This window comes from Nicotiana tabacum, chromosome 14, assembly GCF_000715075.1.
Source record: "Nicotiana tabacum cultivar K326 chromosome 14, ASM71507v2, whole genome shotgun sequence".
NCBI lineage: Eukaryota > Viridiplantae > Streptophyta > Magnoliopsida > Solanales > Solanaceae > Nicotiana > Nicotiana tabacum.
Window position 1 is genome coordinate 40,222,373 of NC_134093.1, and position 23,027 is coordinate 40,245,399.

At 37.5% G+C, this 23,027-nt stretch overlaps 1 protein-coding gene across 2 annotated transcripts; it reads left to right on the forward strand.

The window, feature by feature from the left end:
* The first annotated feature begins 12,545 nt into the window (after positions 1-12,545).
* Positions 12,546-22,928, forward strand: LOC107775557 (DEAD-box ATP-dependent RNA helicase 58, chloroplastic). Of its 2 annotated transcripts, XM_075229526.1 has the most exons (10): positions 12,546-12,928; positions 13,523-13,616; positions 16,924-17,037; positions 17,143-17,265; positions 18,209-18,313; positions 18,692-18,850; positions 18,950-19,018; positions 19,390-19,479; positions 21,442-21,582; positions 22,640-22,928. In XM_075229526.1, exons 1-10 carry the CDS (start codon positions 12,687-12,689, stop codon positions 22,901-22,903), a joined length of 1,401 nt encoding a protein of 466 aa, XP_075085627.1. In that variant the 5' UTR covers positions 12,546-12,686; the 3' UTR covers positions 22,904-22,928. The 2 variants fall into 2 exon arrangements, with proteins under 2 accessions (XP_075085627.1, XP_075085628.1); XM_075229527.1 differs by lacking the exons at positions 18,692-18,850; positions 18,950-19,018 and having other exon boundaries at positions 12,559-12,928.
* Positions 22,929-23,027: the final 99 nt, after the last annotated feature.

Below are 23,027 nucleotides of genomic sequence, written 5' to 3' on the forward strand. Positions count from 1 at the left end.
GAGTAAATGACCTCAGAATCGGTATTTGAAGATTCCTATAGGTTCGTAAGGTCATTTCATACTTGGGCGTATGTTTGGGTGGAGTATCGGATGGTCCGGGAGCGATTCAACACTTATTATCTGAAGTTTGCATTTTGAAAATTTTGAAACTTTCTAAGTTTAAATTAGAATAGAGTTTGGTGTTATCGGACTCTGGGCGGTATTTCGAGACCTTGGATAGGTTCATTTTATTAGTTGGAACATACGCGCAAAGTTTGATTATGATATGGAATGTCTAAGTGCGATTCTGACGCGTTCAGTGAAGTTTGAATGTTTGGAAGTTAAGAGGAGGTTTTGATCATTTATTCGTGGTTTAGATGTTATTCATGGCGTTTCGATCCTTTGGATAAGTTTGGATAAGGTATTGGGACTTGTTGGTGTGATTGGACACGGTCCCGGGGGCCTCGAGTGTGTTTCGGGGTGGTTTCAGACCATTTCTCCTTGGTTTGCAACAACTGGTGCTGGTGCTGGTTCTTGTGTTGTCCCTCGCGAACACGGTGGGGAGCACGTGTTCGCGAAGAACGATTTGAGCTCGAGGTCTTTTGTTCATCATGTTTTCAAAGGTTTAGGCATTGGTGCTCCGCGTTCGCGATATCCGGGCCGCATGCGCGAAAGGAAAGCTAGGCCTAGAAGTCTTGGCCTGCGAGTTCGCGGACGTACGGTCGTGTTCGCGAAGGGACGACCAGGTAAAGAATCGTGTTCGCGGGCTTAGTGTCACGATTGTGAAGAAGACGTTTGGGCAGGAGCTGAGTTTGTGCTTCGCAAACGCGAGGCACATGCCGCGTTTGCGAAGAAGGATGCCTGGGCAGAATATAGTTTACCAAATCAGGTTTTGGCTTATTTTATCTCATTTTCTCATTTGGAGCCAATATTTTGGAGATTTAGAGGGTCCACTTTCATCATCTATCATGTGGTAAGTTGTTCCCACTTGGTATTAGTTAAATACATGGATTATATATGGATTTTAACTTAGAATTTGGTAGAAATTGTGGGATTTTGGAAGAAAACCTAGAAATGGTATTTTTGAGTTTTGACCACAAAATTAGATATGAAATTGGGAATAAATTATATATATGAGTTAAAGATGCTATGGGTAATAATAATCTTCGAATATTTTTGGAGTCCGAGCGAGTGGACCCGGGAGTTGACTTTTTTGACTTTTTGAGTAGAGTTGGTAATTATTATAAATTGTTAAATTATGAGTCTTTGAGTATATTTTGATTGGTTTGCACGTTGTTTGACTAGTTTCGAATCGTTTGGCATTGGTTTGAGGAGTTAGAAGGGCGTTGGAGCCGGTTATCGAATTTCGGAGCGAGGCAAGTCTCATGTTTAACCTTATGAGGGGGAATTTACCCCGTATGTTTTATATTTGTTATGTGCTACATGTTGTGGGAGCTACGCACGTATGAGGTGACGAGTTTCCGTGCGTATGCTAGGATTCCTGATTAGGTCCAGGTAGACATAGACTCACGCCATTCTTTAATTGTAATATTTAAATTACTTTTGATTGTTTAAATACTTTAATTTACGCGTTGTGTGAAATTGTCTGAAAAGTTTCTTAAACTTCATAGCTCACACATATATTCGTGAGTGGGTCTAGTGACCCGTCAAGTTTCACTATTCCTATGGGATTGGGCTGAACGTCTTAGCAATACTATTATGGATTGGGTTGTATGACGTCGGCAATATTATGAGATGCATCTATGGTTCTTGTCGATCGACCCTCAACAATGTACACGATTATGGGATCGGGCTGAATGGCTTAGCAGTATTATTATGGGATGGGGTCGTATGCCACGACAGAAAATCATGCCATTACTCTTATGGGATCGGGTTGTTCACCTCAGCAGAATCGTGCGAAATATTTGATAAGGTATCAAAATACTTATGAGTCATCCTGTCTTGAGTTATGACCATTTATTTGATGTTGACCATTATGTATTCCAGTCGAGGTAGTATTCGGTATTGAGGACTTCTTCTTATTTTCTCAGTTGAGGATCGTGTTATGTACATATATTTGATCTCACTGTTTACTTGCCATGCTTCATATCTATTTACTTTTATTATATTTGATTTATTGGACCACTAGTAAGTGTCGATATTGATCCCTCGTCACTAATTCTTTAGGGTTAGGCTAGATACTTACTGGGTATGCGTTGATTTGCGTACTCATACTACACTTCTTCATTAATTGTGGAGGTACTAAGATAAGTACATTTGGTGGTCATCTTGGTGCATAGGCGCAACTACTGAGAAAACTCTGTGGTGAGCTACATTTTATGTTACGATCCGCAACACACGGAGTCCCCATCTTATTCATTTATTTTATCCTGTCTATTTTATATTCATGATAGATGTCGTAGTATTGTACTTTGGAGTAGATGCTCATGCACTTGTGACATCAGGTTTTGGGAATTTATATCTTGCTCTTGGTTATATTCCGCTATGATTTTCCTGGTTTATATTTTGGTCTCATTCGAATATTTAAAATAATAATATCTAAGTTTTCTATAAAAATGATCGATTTTTACTTTTTAATTCTTAAATAGTTTTGAAATGTATTTTGGATTAACTATTGATGTGTTGACTTAATTGTTGGATTTTCTAACGATGGTGTTGGGCGACATCACGGTCTATAGTGGGATTTTGGTCATGACAGTTTTGTATCAGAACTCTAGGTTCACGTAGGTATCACGAGTCAAGAGCAAGTCTAGTAAAGTCTTGCGGATCAGTCTAGATACGTCTGTACTTATCTTCGAGAGGCTACCGAACTATTAGGAGAACTTCCCTTTCTTGATTCCTTGTCATGCTATTTGATTTCATTAAAGCTTATGCCTTTTCTTTCCTACTCATTCGTACGCAATGTCGAGCATTTGGTATTAGTTGGGTATCGACGAGTTGTGGGGATGCCACATATATGGTGCATGATGTCTTTCTCTTCGTATGAAGGAGAGTTATGTCATTTTAGCCTAGTGTTAGTGTTGCCCATGGTTTTGAGACTATGCACAGTGTATTGTGATGTTCATGAGTTGTTATCATACAGTGCTGGTATAAATGGTAGGGTGCTTATCTTTTGTGTCGCGGCAGTGAATGACTCGAGAGGAGGATTATTCGATTCATGGTTTAGAGATTCAACATTTAATTCCAGCGAAGGAGAGGCAATTGGACTATGGATATTCAGGCCTTGGCTGACGGAGTAGCAAGATTTGGTATTTTCGAATTTGGTGGAATTATTGTTTATGTTGTGGTGTCATCGTCCTTGTTTGAATGCATTAAGGCTTGTCTATATGATGGTCTTCATTTGTTGCCCTTGGGGCACGATATTGTGAAAAGGCACCTAAGAAGCGGTTATCGGAGATGACAGTGTGTGGCGACTTCAGGGTTGAATCAACATTTCCAGTGTTGATGGTTCAAGGGATATGATCCTTAATGAGTCTTAGAGTTGATGGCAATCTATTTGGTCAGATACTACGGAGATGGATCATCATTTGGGGCGGTATGATTGGTGGCGGATGATGGGAAAGGACATGGTGGGTTATGTCTTCGGTGGTTGAATTATTAGCAGGTTAAGTACGAGAAGCAGATATCAAGTAGTTTGCTTAGGAAGATGGGTTAAATGGAGTGGGAGTGGAAGCGTATCGTATGGATTTCATGGTAAAGATAGCCACATGCTTTGAGAAAGCTTAGAGCAATTTGGGTCATGGTGTAGAAGCTAGGAGGAGAAGGTGAGGAATGTGGTTGGGTAATGCTGTGAGATCATGGTAGCTAGGAGGAGAAGTCATTGTAGGTCCTTGGATTTTGCGATTGTGGCTTAAAGTTAAGTGGGGGAGCCTATTGCCGATGATTGGGTCACGTGATTATGTCTCCGTGCAATTTTTGATTATCGGTATATTGTGAAAAGGCACTTAAGAAGCGGTTATCGAAAATGAGAGTGTGTGGCAACTTCAGGGTTGAATCAGCATTTCCAGTGTTGATGGTTCGAGGGAGATGATCCTTAAGGAGGCTTAGAGTTGATGGAAATCTATTTGTTCAGATCCTACTGAGATTGATCGTGATTTGGGGCGGCATTATTGGTGGCGCATAATGGGAAATGACATGGTGGGTTATGTCTCGTGGTGGTTGAATTATTAGTAGGTCAAGTATGAGCAACAGAGATTGAGTAGTTTGCTTAGGAAGATAGGTTAACTGGAGTGGGAGTGGAAGCGTATCGTATGAATTTTATGGTAGGATAGCCACATGCTTTGAGAAAGCTTAGAGCAATTTGGGTCATGGTGGACAAATGACTAAGTCTGTGTATTTTGTTTGAGGTGGTGGTTTCTGTACTTAGGAAGTTTGAATGTGACGGGAAGAGTTTGCTTGGAATGTAGAGGGATGTAAATGCTTGATTGTTATTTTGGGATGCAACATAGCTTCGAATGTTGAACGTATTGTTGGACCTTCAATTGATGTAAATGGAAATAAACGAACTCTTACAGCCGAAGAACGGGTGTGGGATCAGGAGGATTTTCTGATTTCATGGTAGTTGTAACTAAGTAATGTCATTGGAAGATGTCGATATGGAATTACAAAAGTGGGTTATCTCTTGTGAGCAGGTTAGGGGTTGTGTGATTTCTAATGAAGTTCCTATGAAGAGTCTACCTTCTATCTAATAGGATGCATGTACTATGATGTGGGCTTGGATCGCTTGAATAAGATGGCACGACTGTCAGGAGGTCGAATGTGCGTTTGTGGCTGATAATTCGAGGTGTGTTATGATTAGTGCAAAGAGAGCTTATGAGTAATATGGTTGGCTAACGGTGTGAGATCATGGTAGCTAGGAGGAGAAGGTGATGAATTTGGTTGGGTAACGGTGTGAGATCATGGTATCTAGGAGGAGAAGTCATTATGAGTCCTTAGATTTTGCGATTATGGCTTAAAACCAGGTGGGGGAGCCTACCGTCGATAATTCGGTCATGTGATTATGTGTTTATGCAATTTTTGGTTTTCAGTACGTTGATAGATTAGTTATGACCGAGAGAGAGAACAACAAGGGTAATTCAAGAAAGGAATTTGATGGATGCGTGCTACATTTTACCTTATTGATGTGTGAAGATTGTGGAACGATTCAGATTGGATATTTCTTTGTGAATGTGATGTGCAAAGGAAAGGATTCATCCAATTTCTTCTTTTGCTATGTTCGTGTGCTAACGGAGCACCAGTTTTTTGGTTTTATATTCGTGACCAGGATTAGAGTGTGCGACTTTCAATATTGATTCTAGTGGATTCGAGATTTAAGTGCTTAAGGATTTTTGAGTTCGTTATGTGGTTGAGGATTGGGTTTTGCAGCAGAGTGTGAAGGGTACTTGGAGTATTTCTATGTTATCATCGGGTCTGCGGTACAGTGCTAGAGAGATAAAAGAAACAATTTTGGATTTGCAAGAGGCCTCATCAGAATGAGTGTAGCAGTTGAAAGTATTATTGAGCGCATACGAGGATATCAAATGGCTTATGGGTATTGAGACGACGTGGTATTGTGATTTTGGATCATCGAGATAAGTGTTGACTGAGGTCCGTTATGTGTTGGGAGAAAGGTATTGCTTTAGAGGCAAGTCAAGAGTAAATCGAAAGAAGTTGAGTCAATTTAGTAGTGGTTTGGATCAGTATGGTTAAGGAAATGATCGGTTCCTTCGGTGTGGTAAGGTTATATAGGTGTTTCGTGGCTATATTTGTGGGCTTGACAGTCTCCGTAATTTGGTTGATTCGGAGAAATTCAATTTTGATGATTTGGTTATGTATAGATGGGTTCGAAAAGAGTTATGGTGGTTTAGGTCACGACTTGAGGTTTGTGTTTTCTACGGTTGTGGGAAGTTGGTTGCGTGTTGAGATTTTCCTCTTGAAATAAGATAAGTGAAGGGTTTCTAGCCGATGAAGTGTTTATTCTACTAGCAGTTCAGGAGTTATGACGAAATTATTGTACTCTCGCGTAATAACATGATAAGTGCAATGAGCGGTGTTGAATTAAAATTGAAGGATTAAGATTGCAATTCAATTTTGATGGGGATGTCACGAGCTCGAGGGAGAGGGGAAAGATTTCAGATGTTCAGAGTATACCGGCACTACTTTAGTGTCACTTGAGAATGGTGTTCTATGGAAGAGGCATTGTGTATGGGCTGCAGGTTCTTGATTGGCACTACAGAAATAGCATGGTTGGCAGCCATGGATATGCAGATATTGTTACCTGGTACGGAAGATTGTATGAGTATCACCCACGGGAGGATTCTGTAGGCATGACGTGTCGATCATTTAAGTGGTAGATTTTGAAATCAGGTGTGAAGATTCTGGTATTGTCGGTGATTGGAGAGTTTATGTTTGAGAGATGCTCTATTCCTTTGGTTGCGGACTGTAGAAGTTTGTCCCGAATTTGGTAGTTGTTTGTATGTGTCATGAAAGAGTCATTGTGGACCTTGAAAGGGTACTTACCTATCTTGGTATGATTAGAATCGGCTTTGAGGTCCATTGGTAGGCCTAACGTGAATGTATGTTCTACACCATATCAGATATGCTTATTCAGCACATCATTGCTTATGGATGACTTCGGGCGTGGTGAATGTTTTTCTTGTCGTCGTCTATTTCATATGTTACTCTTTTATGCCATATGGGTTGTGAGATGGCTTGATTATTCACCTGTGTGTTGTGATCCCATGTAGTTTGTCATGTTATATGAGCGAGATATCTCTCGAGATGCTGGTTGTTTATTGCACCTTAGTCGTATTTGGCCTTTTGTAGCGCATGATGTTATCCGTCTCCCCAGGGTTATGTTTATGCACTTGGCATGTGTGTGGTTGATATACGTGTGTTTAGTGGGTATAAGCATTTTGGCTAGTGTGGATCGGGTGGCACGCTACCACAAATATGATGTTTGGATCGGGTTGTGCACCGTAATAGTATCTTGTGTGGATCGGGTTGCACACCGCATCATTAAGATATTGGTTACAGTTCTTTATACTTATTATGTGTCTTTTATTTTTCATCTTTGAGATGGGTTCATGGCATATGTTTGGTGGTTTTATTCATCATATGGGTTGTATAGTTCTGTACTCGGGTTCGCTTTTCCTTATTGGTCATATTCGAATTGTGGTTGTCGACCGAGCAGCTTGTACTGGGTGTATGATCATGTTTTGGTATAACTTGTTGATATTGATTCGATGTATGTATGCTAGAATCGGACCTTGTAGAGAATTCCAGATGTTGGGATTTGGTTATAAAGCTTGTGGGCTAAGATAGCAGGAAGGATCTCCGGTCTGGGTTCCGCTAATGTGCTTATATGGATTGTGGTGGTACGGGTAGGTGCACGAGGAGTTACACAGTGATTTTGCCAAGTTTAGAACGGTTCTTGGCACGTTCGAGGACGAACGTATGTTTAAGTGGGGGAGAATGTAACGACCCGACCGATCGCTTTGTGCTCTAGTACGCTGTTCTACGGTTTGAGACCTTGAGTAGCTTCACTATATGTATTATGACTTGCACGCGTAGCCAGATTAGATTTTCGGGAAGTTTAGAGTTGATTTGGAAGAATAATTCTCAATTCGGAAGCTTTAAGTCGGAAGAGTTGATCAAAGTTTAACTTTTGAGTAAACATCCTCAGAATCAGGATTAGAAGGTTCCTACAGGTTCGTAAGGTCATTTCATACTTGGGCGTATATTCGGGTGGTGTATCGAATATTCCAGGAGCGATTCAACGCTTATTATAAGAAGTTTGCATTTTGAAGATTTTGAAACTTGCTAAATTTGAATTAGAATAGACTTTAGTGTTATTGGACTTCGGGCGGTGTTCGGGACCTTGGCCAGGTTCATTTTATTGGTTGGAACTTGTGCACAAAGTTTGGTTGTAATCCGAAATGTCAAAGTGTGATTCGAACGCGTTCGGTGAAGTTTGAATGTTTGGAAGTTAAGAGGAGGTTTTGATCATCGATTCATAGTTTTGATGCTATTCGTGGTGTGTCGAGTCGTTGGATAAGGTATTAGGACTTGTTGGTATGATTGGACGGGGTCCCGGCGCCTCAGGTGTGTTTCGAGGTGCTTTCTCTTTGTTTTGCAACTGCTGGTGTTGGTTCTGGTGTTGTCCTTCGCGAACGAGGTATGGAGCACGTGTTCGCGAAGAAGAATTTGAACTGGAAGTCTTTTGTTCATCATGTTCGTGATAGACGAGTCGCGTTCGTGAAGCTTTGGGCAGTGGTGCTCCGCGTTCGCGATATCCGGCTCGCATTCGTGAAAGGAAAACTGGGCCTGGGAGTCTTAGCTTTCGCGTTCGCAGAGGTCCAACTTTTCAAAGAGTTATTTGGATCCATCCTTGCCAACAGGAGAAGGGAATATGCCTTGAGGGTAATATGGGAGCCTCTGCCTAGCCCACACCAATGGGAGGCACGTCTTTTCCAAGGTCGAATATGACGACTCGTAGTCCATCAACTTCTTTCTTAGGTAGTGATCTTTCCTTTCTTCCCCTTTCCATGATGGCTCATTCGCAATTACTACCACAAGAAAGTCATTCATATATCTAAAGGGGCTTATGCACTCCACGACTTTCTTATGTTATGGGGTCTCGAAGACTGAATTTAGTTGCCAACCTTAGTCAGCAAGCTGAAAAACTTTCTCAAGGTGCACGGTCGCATTCGCGAAGGGCCTTCCTGGTAAAGAATTGTGTTCGCGAGCTTAGTGTCATGATCGCGAAGAAGAATTTTGGGCAGGAGCCGAGTTTGTGCTTCGCGAACGCGAGACACATGTCGCGTTCACGAAGAAGGATGCCTGGGCAGAATATATGTTAGCCAAATCAGGTTGTGGCTTATTTCATGTCATTTTCTCATTTGGAGCCAAATTTTGGGCGATTTAGAGGAGCCATTTTCATCATATATCATGAGGTAAGTTATTCCCACTTGTTGTAAGCTAAATACATGGATTATATATCGATTTTAACATGAATTTTGGTAAACATTATGGGATTTTGAAAACAAAAACCTAGAAATGGTATTTTTGAATTTTGACCACGAAATTAGACACGGAATTTGGAATAAATTATATATTTGAGTTCGTGGTGCTATGTGTAATAATTATCTTCGAACGTTTTCGGAATTCGGGCATTTGACCCCGAGGGTTGACTTTGTTGACTTTTTGAGTGGAGTTAGAAATTATTAAATTACGAGTCATTGAGTATATTTTGATTGGTTTACACATTGTTTGACTTGTTTCAGATCGTTTGACATTGGTTTGAGGAGTTAGAGGGGCGTTGGAGCCAGTTATCAGATTTCAGAGCGAGGTACCCCGTAGGTATTATATTTATTATATGATACATGTTGTGGGAGCTACCTACGTATGAGGTGACTAGTGTCCATATGTATGCTAGGATTCCTGATTAGGTCTATGTAGACTTAGACACGCTATGCTTTAATTGTAATATTTGAGTTACTCTTGCCTGTTTAAATACTTTAATTTATTTGTTTGCATGAGACTAGACTTGCGTAAAGTATCAGACTTGTTGTTTTAGATATTTGGCGAGCTACTTGATTCGCAGTAGAAATTGTACTTCCTTTTTTGGATTTTCCCGCGTTGTGCAAAATTGTCTGAAAAGTTAAACTTCATAACTCACACATATATTCGTGAGTGGGGCTAGTGACACGCCAAGTTTTACTATTCCTGTAGGATCGTGCTGAACGCCTCAGCGGTACTATTATGGATCATGCCGTATGACCTCGACAGTATTATGAGATGCATCTATGGTTCGTGTCGGTCGATACTCGATAGTGTACACATTTATGAGATCAGGTTGAAGGCCTTAGCAGTACTATTCTGGGATCGAGCCTTATGCCACGACAGGAAATCATGCCATTACCCTTATGGGATCGGGCCATTCGGCTCGGCAGAATCGTATGAAATATTTTTTAAGGAGTCAACATATCCGAGTCTTCCTGACTTGAGATGTGACCGTTTATTTGGTGTTGACCATTATGTATTTCAGTCGAGGTAGTATCCGATATTGAGGACTTCGTATTATTTTTTCTATTGAGGATCGTGTTATGTATATATATTTGATCTCACTTTTACTTTCCATACTTCGTACATGTCTATTTTTATTATAATTGATTTATTGCATCACTAGTAAGTGTCGACGTTGACCCCTCGTCACTACTTATTTGGAGTTAGGCTAGATACTTACTTGCTACGTGTTGATTTACGCACTCATACTACACTTCTGCATTAATTGTCCAGGTACTGAGACAAGTACATTTGGTGGTCATCTTGGCGCATAGGCGCAACTGCTAAGGAGATTTTGTGGTGAGCTGCATTCCATGTTACGATCTACAGGCCACACGGTCCCCTTCTTATTCATTTATTTTATCCTGTCTGTTTTATATTCCAGACAAATGTTGTAGTAGTATTGTACTACCTAGTAGATGCCCATGCACTTGTGATACCGAATTTTGGGGATTTAGATCTTGCTCTTGGTTGTATTCCGCTATGATTTTTCTGGTTTATATTTTGGTCTCATTCGAACATTTAAAATAATAATATCAAAATTTTCTATAAAAATAAACGATTTTCACTCTTTAATTCTTAATTGGTTTCGGAATATATTTTGGATTAACTATTCATGTGTTGACTTAATTGTTGGCTTGCCTAACGATGACGTTGGGCGCCATCACAACCTATATTGGGATTTGGGTCGTGACAATATGTATAGTATACATGATTTTCTGGACTTAGATCTTGCTCTTGGTTGTATTCCGCTATGATTTTTTTGGTTTATATTTTGGTCTCATTCGAACATTTAAAATAATAATATCAAAATTTTCTATAAAAATAAACGATTTTCACTCTTTATTTCTTAAATGGTTTCGCAATATATTTTGGATTAATTATTCATGTGTTGACTTAATTGTTGGCTTGCCTAACGACGACGTTGGGCGCCATCACAATATTGGGATTTGGGTCGTGACAATATGTATAATATACACCACTATTTTCTTGACCAGTTTATCAAAACATGTGTGATGTCACACACCAATAAAGTCGTGACACGTGCATTATTTTTATCAAAAAATTAAACACTAAAATTACAACTACACCCCTTAACCATATTCTCCATTTTATCTCTTTCTCTTCTCTGCAAATTACCGCCCTTTGATCTCATCTTCATAAATACCCCATGACCTTGAAATTATATATCTTCACTGCTACCTTCTCCACCTTCATCTATATTCCATCTCGGACAAGGATCATAAAATTAGTCTTATCTTCCATCTCATCCCTCTACAAAAATCACCTATTTTTCTGTTTCTTATTGCAGATTTAGAAAAAAATGAGCGATTAGAACAAAAAAATCAGATATGAAATAGGTGGTAATTTAGTCCATGAAGATTTGAGAGACGATCTTGTAATTTTTTCATAGTAAAGGTGATTTTGATGATTCTTTTGGGTGCATTCTATTGTGAAACTTACTCTTTTGTTGAAATTGATATGAAATGTTAATGTGGTTGTTCTGTAATATACCAGTGGGATCATATTTGGTGGCAAGCTGGTGGAGCAATTGTGGAAAGTGTGAGTAAAATTTATGCGTAAAAGAAGTTGGAAAAGGGGGACAATGTATGAGGAAGAAGAACATAAGGGAGAGGGCGGGTTCTGGGACCAATAATATTTTTAAAAAAAAATACACACACGCATATATATATATATATATATATATATATATATATATATAATTTTGACAATTGAACATAAATGAGGATTGAGAATCTTTTTTGAAGGATTTACGCTCTATTGTTTGGGTTACGCATGCGACTATTACGTAGCAAAAATGGTGTGTGTTAGACATATTCTAGAAAAATTGAGTTGTAAGATAATATTTTTTGGTAAAAGGTATGTCACTAAAGATTTTGTCTATAGTTTTGGATAACTTATGCATTCTGCTTATGTGGCCGGGTAACATCTACTCATTTTGTAATAATTTTTTTAGTTGATAAAAATGCATGTTTTACAAAAAACAAAAAGTCTTCTTTTCCTTCACTGTTGATGAAGCTCCAATTTAAGGATAACTTTAATCCATAGCAAAATAAACCTCTATTATTGACAAGACAAATAAGAAATGATTTGCTAAAGACAAAAACATCAATGGACCTAAGGTATAACAAAAAGTAAATTTGAATAATGTCTAATAATACTAGGTCAAATTTTGACATTTTCCCTTGTTGGGGTTTTCTTCTTTTATATATATATATATATATATATATATATATATATATATATATATATATATATATATATATATATATATATATAGTGTAAAATAGAGGTAAGGATTTTTTAACGTATTTTTTTTTTGTAACCCTAACTCACTTCGTTTATTTTTAGTTGTCAACTTTTGACTTTGCATTATTTTTAAGAAATAAAAATAAAATATATATTTTATAATTTTATCCATAATAATAATACTATATCCAAAAGTGTTAAGATATAATTTGGAGAATAAGTAGATAATTATAATGGTAAAATAAGAAAGGGAAAAAAATTATCTTCCTCTCGTTTCCCAACGGCATCGTACTTTTTTCCTATTGTGTTTCATCATCTTCAGTCTTCACAGCGCACTTGTCGAGTGTCCAGTCCCTACTGGCTACTTCCCCATGGCGTGTTTCTCTGCAACTCAGCTGCATACTCTTTTATGGACTTCATCGTTGAACCGTACCTCCCACCATTTCAAACCTAACTATACCTATCGGACTCCGAAATTTCTCTTCCGTCAAAAGCCATTGATAGCTTCCTTTAGCACCTCCGACGTCGAAGCTAGAACTGAAACGAAGGATTCATCAACGGCAACGCTCCGGGAACTCTGTCATGGTCACGTGCCCGAGCACGTGATTCGCCGGTTAGCTGCAGTTCCTTAACACTCAACTCTTTTCTCATCGCTTTGTTGAATTACATTGCTTGATATTCCGGAATTTTCCGGAAGGACTAGCGATTGTTACAGAGTTTTCTCCAAATATTGATTCAATTGATACTTACAGAGCTTTTATATCGAAATTGAGCATGTAAAAAGTGTGAATTTTCTTACATTGAATCAAAAGTAGTAGTTTTTAATTGACGCTGTGGATATTTGAGTAATTGGTACTTCATAAGAACCAAATTTTGATTTAAGAAATTATTAATATTTTGAGCTTGTGAAGTAGTTCTTAGGTAATCTGTAAATTGTAAAGCTTTAGACAATATTTATTAAATATCTCCGTCCATTAGTTTAATCTGGTTGAAGTTTCTGAATATAGAGTGGTTGGAGTTTGGATTTTGTAAAAAAGGCAGCAGAAAGTTTACTAGAAATTGATTGAAATAATAAATTATTATCATTAAATTCAACCCATGGACTGTAATTTCAGATTCTCTGTGGGAAAAAAAGAAAGTGAGAATTACTTGAATTATTTAAAGAGTTGGATTTAAGGAGAACTGATATATGGAGCACAAATTGCAGGGTGGAAGAGGTTGGATATGTGATACCTACAGAAGTGCAGCTACAGGCATTGCCTTTCCTCTATTCGGGACGTGATTGTGTGCTTCATGCTCAGGTATACTTATGGGACATTGCTTCCAGTGTTGTACTTGTTGAAACTGGACTGCGTAATTCTTGATATTTTTGTGTGAGAAGGACTTTTTGTTTAAGATGTGTTTTATGCATTGCTTCTGAAACATTCACAACTACGGTTTCTGTAAGGAGTGTTGTTTCATTTTTCTAACTTCAATGTTCTTTGAAGCCATTCTATTGTTTGTAAGCTTGTAGCAGCTCTTATTTAGTGAATGGTGAGCTACTCTAGGTAGGGAGAACATTATTCTTGATTTGCTGAATTATAATAATACATACATCATCTTTTATATATCACTAGTGTATTACCCGTGCATCACACAGTCGTGAAAAATTTCATTAAATCTGCGAAATGATCTTCTTTTAATACCCAAATATTAAAAAGTAGATTTTTCCGCAAAAACTAAAAATTTCTTTTTTCTCACAAAAATAATCTAAACTGACAAGTTTATAACTTCAACTAAGTTCATGATATTAAACCCTTTTGTCTTGTCCAACCAATCTTAACTCGATTCGTATTGCTTAAGAGAGGAGGTTTCGGTCTAACAATAATCATTAGTAATTGCTATAGTCAAATTAGATGCAGACAAAAAGGATATACAGAAAAACAGAAACATACACTTTCATTCCGTAAATAAAAAGAGAATGTGAGGATTCAATGTAGGACGGGAAGGTGAAGAGCAAGTTAGCTCGAGTCTTAGCAAGATTTAAGGGTTGAATCTCCCTCCTCTGGGTATCCTCTTTGTTAAACATACATCTGAAGTTTTGTTATGGATTAGAATTGGTAACTTTTCCACAAGTTCTCCAGCATTTGCTCTTAATGACGGCTCATCCTCCACCTATGCTCTAGCTAGATCTGCCAATGTCACTGCTGCATCAAATGAATAATTCTCTCACAGTGCACTTCTATCTGTTCCCTTAGCTCGTCTGCTTTCTTGATTGCCAATTGACGTTTATTTTCTCAAACAGCGTAAATTCATCTTCTCCTTTACCATTGCCACTGCTTATGGGTGCTTGACTGACAATGCCTCCAGCAAAACCACCACAAAAGCGGAGATATCAATGCTTGGGACTGGGGTTAAGGACTCCTCGTTCAAGATGATACAGGAGATCTCAAAGAAATCTCTTTGTTTCTTGTAGCATTAGATGTTATATGTGTAGATCTCTCCAGAATGCACTTGCATCTCTGACAGGAGAGTCTATGCATCCATAGATATAGATGCCGGAAAATATTCAGACTTTGAAATTGTACATAGGTCACTTTGTACCAGTCATTGGGAAGAATTACTAACTTTCCATCTGCCTAATTGCCAAAGTTTTTCCACCACTGGCTTTGGAATAAAGAATCCTCAAGTAGTAGGAAACTATATCCATTGTCTATATTTAACCTCCGTTATACTATCGGGCCAAATTTGCCCCTACAATCAACAAATTTTTAAAAATACCCCTTGATCTGTTAAGTAATCCAAAATCTCCCAAATTCTTTTTATTTAAATCACTTGTTGTTCTTCTTGGTCCACTATTTTTGAAATAATTGGCATTTACCTGCTTTCTGAATTAGAGAAAAAAAAAATAAGAGAAAAAAATATTAAATAGTACAACCGAATAAACAAAGTATAGTAAATTGAAAAATCTAAATTAGGTAGCTTTTCTAAATTCTAAAAGTATTTACAACATCACAATTTTAATGAATTCGTTGCACCAAATATATGGAGACTTTGCAAGTATTAGTGATTGAAGTTGAAGTTCCTCGGAGACTTTACATTGCCTAATTCAACTTTGCTTTAATTAAATGCCTACACATTGTGCACTCTTTAGTTAGTCGATCGAACTCTATACTAACCAGGCAATGACAAAATATATTTGAATATACATGTACATACATGATGATCAGCTGCATATAATACACAATAAATAAACCCACTAAATTCTACGGTGTGTGTATGATTGAAAAATAAATAAAATTCTAAACCAATTTTATTTATTACGAGAAGAGAAATGGGTGCATTGGTAATTAAAAATAATTATAAATAATTTGTATAGTCTAGTAACTTTAGCATTCACATCAATAGTAATTTTTGAAAATAATGGAGCAAGAAGAACAACAAGTGATTTAAATAAAAGGAATTTGGGAGATTTTGTATTACTTAACAGATTAAGGGGGTATTTTTAAAAGTTTGCTGATTGTAGGGGTAAATTTGGCCCGATAGTATAACGGTAGGGGTAAATTTGGCCCGAGAGTATAACGAAGGTTAAATGTAGACAATATATGAAAGTAGAGTGGTATATTTGGCCCTTTTCCCGAATTATTATGATGTATTAAGTGTTTTGAAAAAATGGGAAGAATGAATATAATTAAGAACAACAACAAGCCCAGTAATTTCCCACAAGTGGGGTATGGGGAGGGTAAGATGTACGCAGTCTTACCCCCTACCCTGGAGGGCAGAGAGCCTGTTTCCGATAGACCCTCGGCTGGAGAACGGATGAAAAAAGAAAAGGTAATTGCAACAAGTAGGAATAACAACAAGATAACGTAAGGCTGGTCAAAGAAAACGTAATAGTAAAGTGAAGAATTAGGAATTAGTGGGAGATCACGAGAGTAAAATAATGGATTTATCTGTCACTGTTCAATCAAAAACACGGACCAAATATGTTTCATCACATCTAATGAATATAATTAAGGAAAGAAAAAAAAAGTGGAGTTGCTCAAAATGAAAAAAGAGGTAAAAGATAAATAAGAATCCTAGTCTGAGAGAGGTGCCACATCATCTCCTCTAAGATCGGGATTATATAGATGTATAGATTGGATGATTCTAGTACCATACTACCATGTAAGTTGATGATATTCTTACAGATCCTAGGGGGTGGATGTCACAAATTTTTATCATTTGAGCATATTTCCTTTTTTTGTTCTTTTTGTTTCTTTGTGCCCGACTCCTTACCTCCGACAGAGAGGGCTGAAAGGTTTCTTAATTTTTCTTGCCAATTCATCATTTAAAGATATCTATCATATCATTGTTTTTCAGGAAAAAAAAAACGGTTAAAAGGGCATTTGAAAGGTCTAATTTTTCTAGTAGGAGAAATGTAGAAGTTGTTATCAAAAAAATGTTGAAGTTGGAAAGATGAAATGTAAAGGCGACGAAAACATATTTACAAGATCTTAGTAATAAATGACCAATTTGCTTACCCATTTTAATCGTTTTTCCCTTTTTCCTCTTGTCCCGTTTTCCAACTGGCTTCCTATGCTGTTAATGAAATTCTGGAAGTCGTTTGCTTTCTATTTATCCCACTAGACAGGTTCTGGAAAAACCTTGGCATACCTGCTACAAATACTGTCAGTCATTGACAGTCAAAGGTCAGCAGTACAAGCATTGATTGTGGTGCCTACTAGGGAGCTTGGTATGCAAGTAAGATTTTGTGGAGTTATTCCTTTTTGCATTCTACTTATAGCATATGTTTGCAGAAAGAAGGAACTCTAGGGATGCACTGAAAGTTAACTCTGCTTTAGCTAGGTTACGAAGGTTGCTCGGATGCTCGCTGCAAAGCCTTCAGAACTTGAATCAGGACCAAAATCATGCACTGTTATGGCTCTTCTAGATGGGGGGATGTTAAACAGACACAAGAGTTGGTTAAAGGTACAAAAGAAATTGTTGTTCCTTGTAGATTTCATATCACTGAATGAGGAAAGCTTAAACTAGTGCTCTCAACTTGTATTACTTATATATCCCTAGAGTCAAAATCATCTTGACATTCATCTACTTGCCCCAGCCCTCACTTGAATATGTTGACGTCAGAACGCTTAATTAGGATTTTGTCTTTTGTTCTCTGTTACCATTCCAAAGAAAAAGAAGAAGAAAGATTTTGTCTTTCCTTCCTCTGGTTCCCTCTTAGTAAACCTTGATGTCTTTATTGCATTTTGTCCAAATTTCCTTATTTTTGGTGCTTATTGTTGTTGTTCTATCTTGCATCTTGAAGTTTACACTCTTCACTGTGGTACGACATGAAATGTGCAATTTTCAAATGTCCCTACCGCTTGAAAATGAAAGATAAGTCCAGAACCGCATATGAACAAATCTTAGTCTACAACTGAATCAAGCACAACGGAAACCACCTTGTAGGCAATAAGTAACTATGTATTATCTATCCATAATCTCTCTCCCTCTCTCTCTCTCTCTCTCTCTCTATATATATATATATATATATATATATATCTCTCTCTCTCTCTCTCTCTCTCTCTCTCTCTCACACACACACACACACACGCACGCGCACACCGAGACTCACAAACACACACAGCACTGGGTTGGACTCAGTCTATAGATTTCTTGTTACAGGTGGTATTGCAGTAGTGTACGTCATCTTTCTAAAGATACTGTTGTGGATCTTTAACTCATTTGTTGCACCTTTGCAATTTTCTTTTTCAGGATGTTCTGTGAACTTTTTCTTACTTCTGTTGCCTCTCTCCCAGTACCTCTGTTTTTGTTTACTACTGCTCTTTTTTCCAAGAAATTAAGAGGAAGCTTCAGCATATTTTTTTTACGTGTTGGTGTTGATTCTGAGATGCTTGTGCTGTTACAGGCTGAGCCACCCACTATTGTGGTTGCAACTATGGGGAGTTTGTGTCAAATGCTTGAGAAACATATTTTAAAGCTAGATTCCTGCCAAGTACTTGTTGTCGATGAGGTAATCAAGATGCATTTTCTATCATATATATTTCTCTGTCTGTGTTGAAACTTTACTATAATGGGATCCAATGAAGAGTGAGCTCAATGATATTAGCATGATGCTGCTGAGCAATTTAAAAACATGCTGTCAGCGCCATTATAACTTTTTCTTTTCTGCTCCTTTTGATAAGAGCTGTCAGAATAAACTCTTTCCTGGAAAAGTGTTCGGGAACAATATTTCTGAAATGCTTCTATATCATGAACAAGCTATCTAATTTAACCATACTTAAGTCTCTAACAGTTGAATCTTCTGCTTACTTGTATTTTGCAATTATTTTGCTCAACTTTAATTCAATTCACAAAATAGAAAGGTATGTTCATTATTACATAATTTTAGGTTGATTTCATGTTCAATTCTTCAAAAGAGATCAGCTCTCTCAAAAGGCTATTGACATCCTACTCCACCAGCAAGAACCGTCAAACTATATTTGCTAGTGCTTCAATTCCCCAGCACAGGAGATTCTTGTATGACTGTGTACAGCAAAAATGGACCAAAGTGAGCTGGCACAAGTATTCATTATGATTTCTTATTATGACTTGTAATTACCTGATGATAATCACATAAAAGATGTACTTATCTAAATTATAATGACAGGCTGACGTAGTTCATGTCCATGTGAATTCAGTAGAGCCGATGCCCTCGTGCCTCCATCATAGATTTGTGGTGAGACTAACATAAACTTATACAGCTCTCCTTAACCTTTTTTTTTTCTTGCAAATTACCTCTCTTACATATTCCATTTACTGAGTAGGCTCATTACTTGTCATTGTAGATATCACTTTCACAGGTTTACGGTATCCTAAAATTATTAGATGGAACCCCCCCCCCCCCCCCAAAAAAAAAAAAAAACCACACACAGACAAAAAAAAAATTAAACCAACAATCTTTTATTAAGTTGTGCGGGACCAGTGGAACGGGCATGCTAAAAACTTGATCGTCAGAAATTAGATGATTCTCTTTCACGTTGCTGGATCTTACTCTGTCCCTTGGTTATTTCTATTTCTGTGTAATTGTTTCCGACTTTTCACGTGCAGGTATGCACCAAAAGGGAAAAGAATCAAGTGTTGCTCTCCTTACTGCAGGTGGATTCACCTGAATCTGCCATAATTTTTGTCAGCGAGCAAGTTAGTGTCTTTAACCCTGTTGAGTCTCGATATAGTAGATTGACTTTGTGTGTAGTTACTAGTTATAACTTATAATGACAGGGAACCTTAAATACAGAAGTCAATATTCAATTATGATGTTGATCACTTTCAAGTATTGAGACCCCTCTTTATTCATAGTCTATGAAAGCACACACAAGAATTACTCTGGAATTAGAGGTTGGATGAGTTTCCAGATTAATAGGGATGGCAACTGGGGCAGGGCGGGGAAGGGCAAGCCTTAACCTGCTAAGATTTTGACCCGCCCTGCCTGCCTGCCCCGTTTATCATTTTTTTTAAATTTTGCCCTGCACTGCTAAGCCCTGCCCCGTTTATGTTTTTTCCTTCTGCATTGGGGATATAATCCTCTATCCACTGATGTATATAGGCTATGACCTGAGATAGGCCTATTTTTGAATTTCAAGAGTTTCATCACTATGGTATGAAGGGCGTAAAAGCTGATTACATGAGAACAAATTGAATAAAAAAAGTAATGACCAAAAAAGCTGAATTAAAAAGCTAATTTACTCTAGGCGCTAGTGAAACCCGCAAAGAGGTGCTGTTCGAAGTAAACCATGAGAATTGAGCTAAGTTAAATCCCATAAGCTAAATTATAAAATAGACCATGCTATTTCAGAAATAATTATTATACATAGTTGTTTTGGTTTGTTTTAAAACTATATAAACCATGAAAACTGCAATACGATTTTCTCCAAAAATTAGCTTTTTGTAAATAACCTATGAAGGAAAGGATTGGAAACTGAACGAATTATTACTCAAGTTAAAATATTTTTAAATTATTTTCACCAGGTTGTTTTCACATGGTTATTAATTCAAAATAAGAAAACGTATTAACTGTTTTCACAGGTTATTTTCAGCTCCAGGTAAAATAACCATGAACCTAACTACCTAAGGGGAAAAAATTACTTCATACAGCTATCACCATTTTTCGCATTGGCATTTTATTTCTTTTTATATATACATACACAATTTCTTGCATAATCAAGGGGTTCATATTTATTTACGAAATAAAAATGAAGGAAGAAGACATAAGCAAGGAACGAATTGGCCCTCAAGCTACCGAGTTACCTAGCAGCCAACTATTGGGAATAAGCGTTGACCTGCCACCTGCCCTGGCCTATTAAAGTTATACACCTGTATATAACCCTGACTCTTATTTGGAATTTATCAGCGCCTTAGCCTTACAATAGTTTTTTTGTCATTGGGCTAATATTTCCCTTTTTTTGTAACCTATGCATCCCCTGGATGCTTCTTGTTAATGAAATACAACTTATTTCATCAAAATAAAATTAAAGTTTTTCAAAAATTAAGTTTTGCCCTTCCCTGCACTGCCCCGCCCCATTTAACTGTTCCCCTGCCCTGCCCCATTAAGTGTTTTCCCTGCCCCGCCCCAATTGCCATTCCTATTCCGGAATGATCTTGTAGAGAATGACAGTATTGAGTATTCTCATCCCCCTGCACCAGAAGCTGGAAAAAAGTTTTCACTTTGCTGGGTTACATTTGGACTTTCATGAAGACGGTTTTTATGCTTCCTTTTACTCGTTTTTCTAAATGGGGTTTTATTTGGGGAACTACATAGAACTTCTAAATTTCATTATGGGAATGCACATATATATAGTAGTTTCCTTTCAACTGCATGTATTGTTTGAACTTGTAAAGTTCTTAAAAGTTCCATGTTCCCTTTTCCTTCTGTTATGCTTTGGATTTATACACTCTTTAACATCACAAGGAATCAGACATTCAAAGAAAAATCAGCTGTTGGTGCATCACATGTCTAATTGAATGGAGTTACTGTTTTCACTTGGAAAGGAACTATGGTCATAGATAAAAAAATGACTTACTTATCTGTGCAATTTTTGATATTTTAGTTTAACTTATTAAATAGTTGTATACTTTGAACAATATTGTTTAACTTTTGAGCAGTCTGAGAAGTCAAAAAAGGCAGGAAATGCACCACCAATAACTCTTTTGGTAGATTTTTTAATGTCATCTTCTGGAGGCTTTTCCAATGTCTCTCTTCTAGAGGAAGATATGAATTTCAATAAACGAGCAGCATCCTTATCTGTAAGTTGTGCTGATATGTTATTTATATTTGGTCAATTTATCATTTTAGACTATAGGAAATGGAAATTTAATCTAGTGTTTTAAAAGGCGTGGGCGTAAGGCGAGGCGTTTTACATATGCCTCAGCGAGGCGTAATCTATGCCTCAGCGAGGCGTAAGCCCCGAGGCACGAGGCGTAAGGCCCATATGTATTTAATTTTTAATATTTTATAAAATTATATAATTACAGTCGAGGGTCTATTGGAAACAACATCTCTATCCTCACAAGGTAGGGGTAAGGTCTGCGTATACACTATCCTCCCCAGACCGCACGGTGGGGGATAATACTGGGTATGTTATTGTTGTATATAATTACAGTAATATTTATAAACAGGTAAAATTGCATAAAAATTGAATAAAATAATATAATTACAGTAAATATTTATAAACAGGTAAAATTGCATGTGCTACATCCCCACAAAAAACTAGTCAAAATAATCTATTATACGCTACTTACAAGCACAGGTAACTTGAGTCGAAAAGAATAAAGTTTTCTATATGGAGGAACAAAAAGGATGACTAACCCGCAATTTGAACTTGCTGCTATGAATGAGAAAAAAATTGAATATTCTTTGCTTTTGGGAGAGACTAGCGGACAAAATAAAGAATTGGGAAAGACCATGAATTAGGGCTTCAATCAATAAAAAAAGGTCTTGACTTTTAAATTTAATACATTTCAGTTCCTTTTTAAAACTTTTGAGTAATTACAAGTCGATTTTTGAGAATATGGGTATTATATGAAGGACTTATTCAACAAATTTTATTTTAATTTGAAAAAGTCTCTGGGGCTTACGCCTCACTATAAAAACGCGCCCCGAACGCTCGGGCGTATGCCCCGAATTGTTGGCCGTACGCCTCTTGAGACTTTCGCCCCACACTATTGCCTCCGGGCGTTTTTGGTGCGCCTTGCCCCAGGACTCGCCCCGAAAACGCCTTTTAAAACACTGATTTAATCTTCGTCTTTCTGCCATAATGTAATTCATATTTTAGTACATGGCTTATATGTTGCTGAGACACAGGAACTTCGAGGAGGAGGAGGTTATCTATTGGTGGCAACAGATATAGCAGCTAGAGGAGTTGATCTACCAGAGACAACACATATATACAATTTTGATATCCCAAAAGATGCGGTAAATTACCTTCATCGAGCTGGCAGGACTGGTAGGAAACCATTTTCAGATAAAAAGTGTTTTGTTACCAGCATTATAACAGTGGAAGAGCGGTTTGTGTTACAAAGATTCGAGAACGAATTAATGTTTTGTTGTGAACAGCTATTCTTTTAACTGTATTTTGAGTTCTTCTCCATAATCTTAGCCTCAAAAATCACCTTTGACTCTGTTGCTTATTTTAAAACGAAGGACAAGATAAATAAAAAGCTGATACCACCAATTAGAAAGTACATTAGTC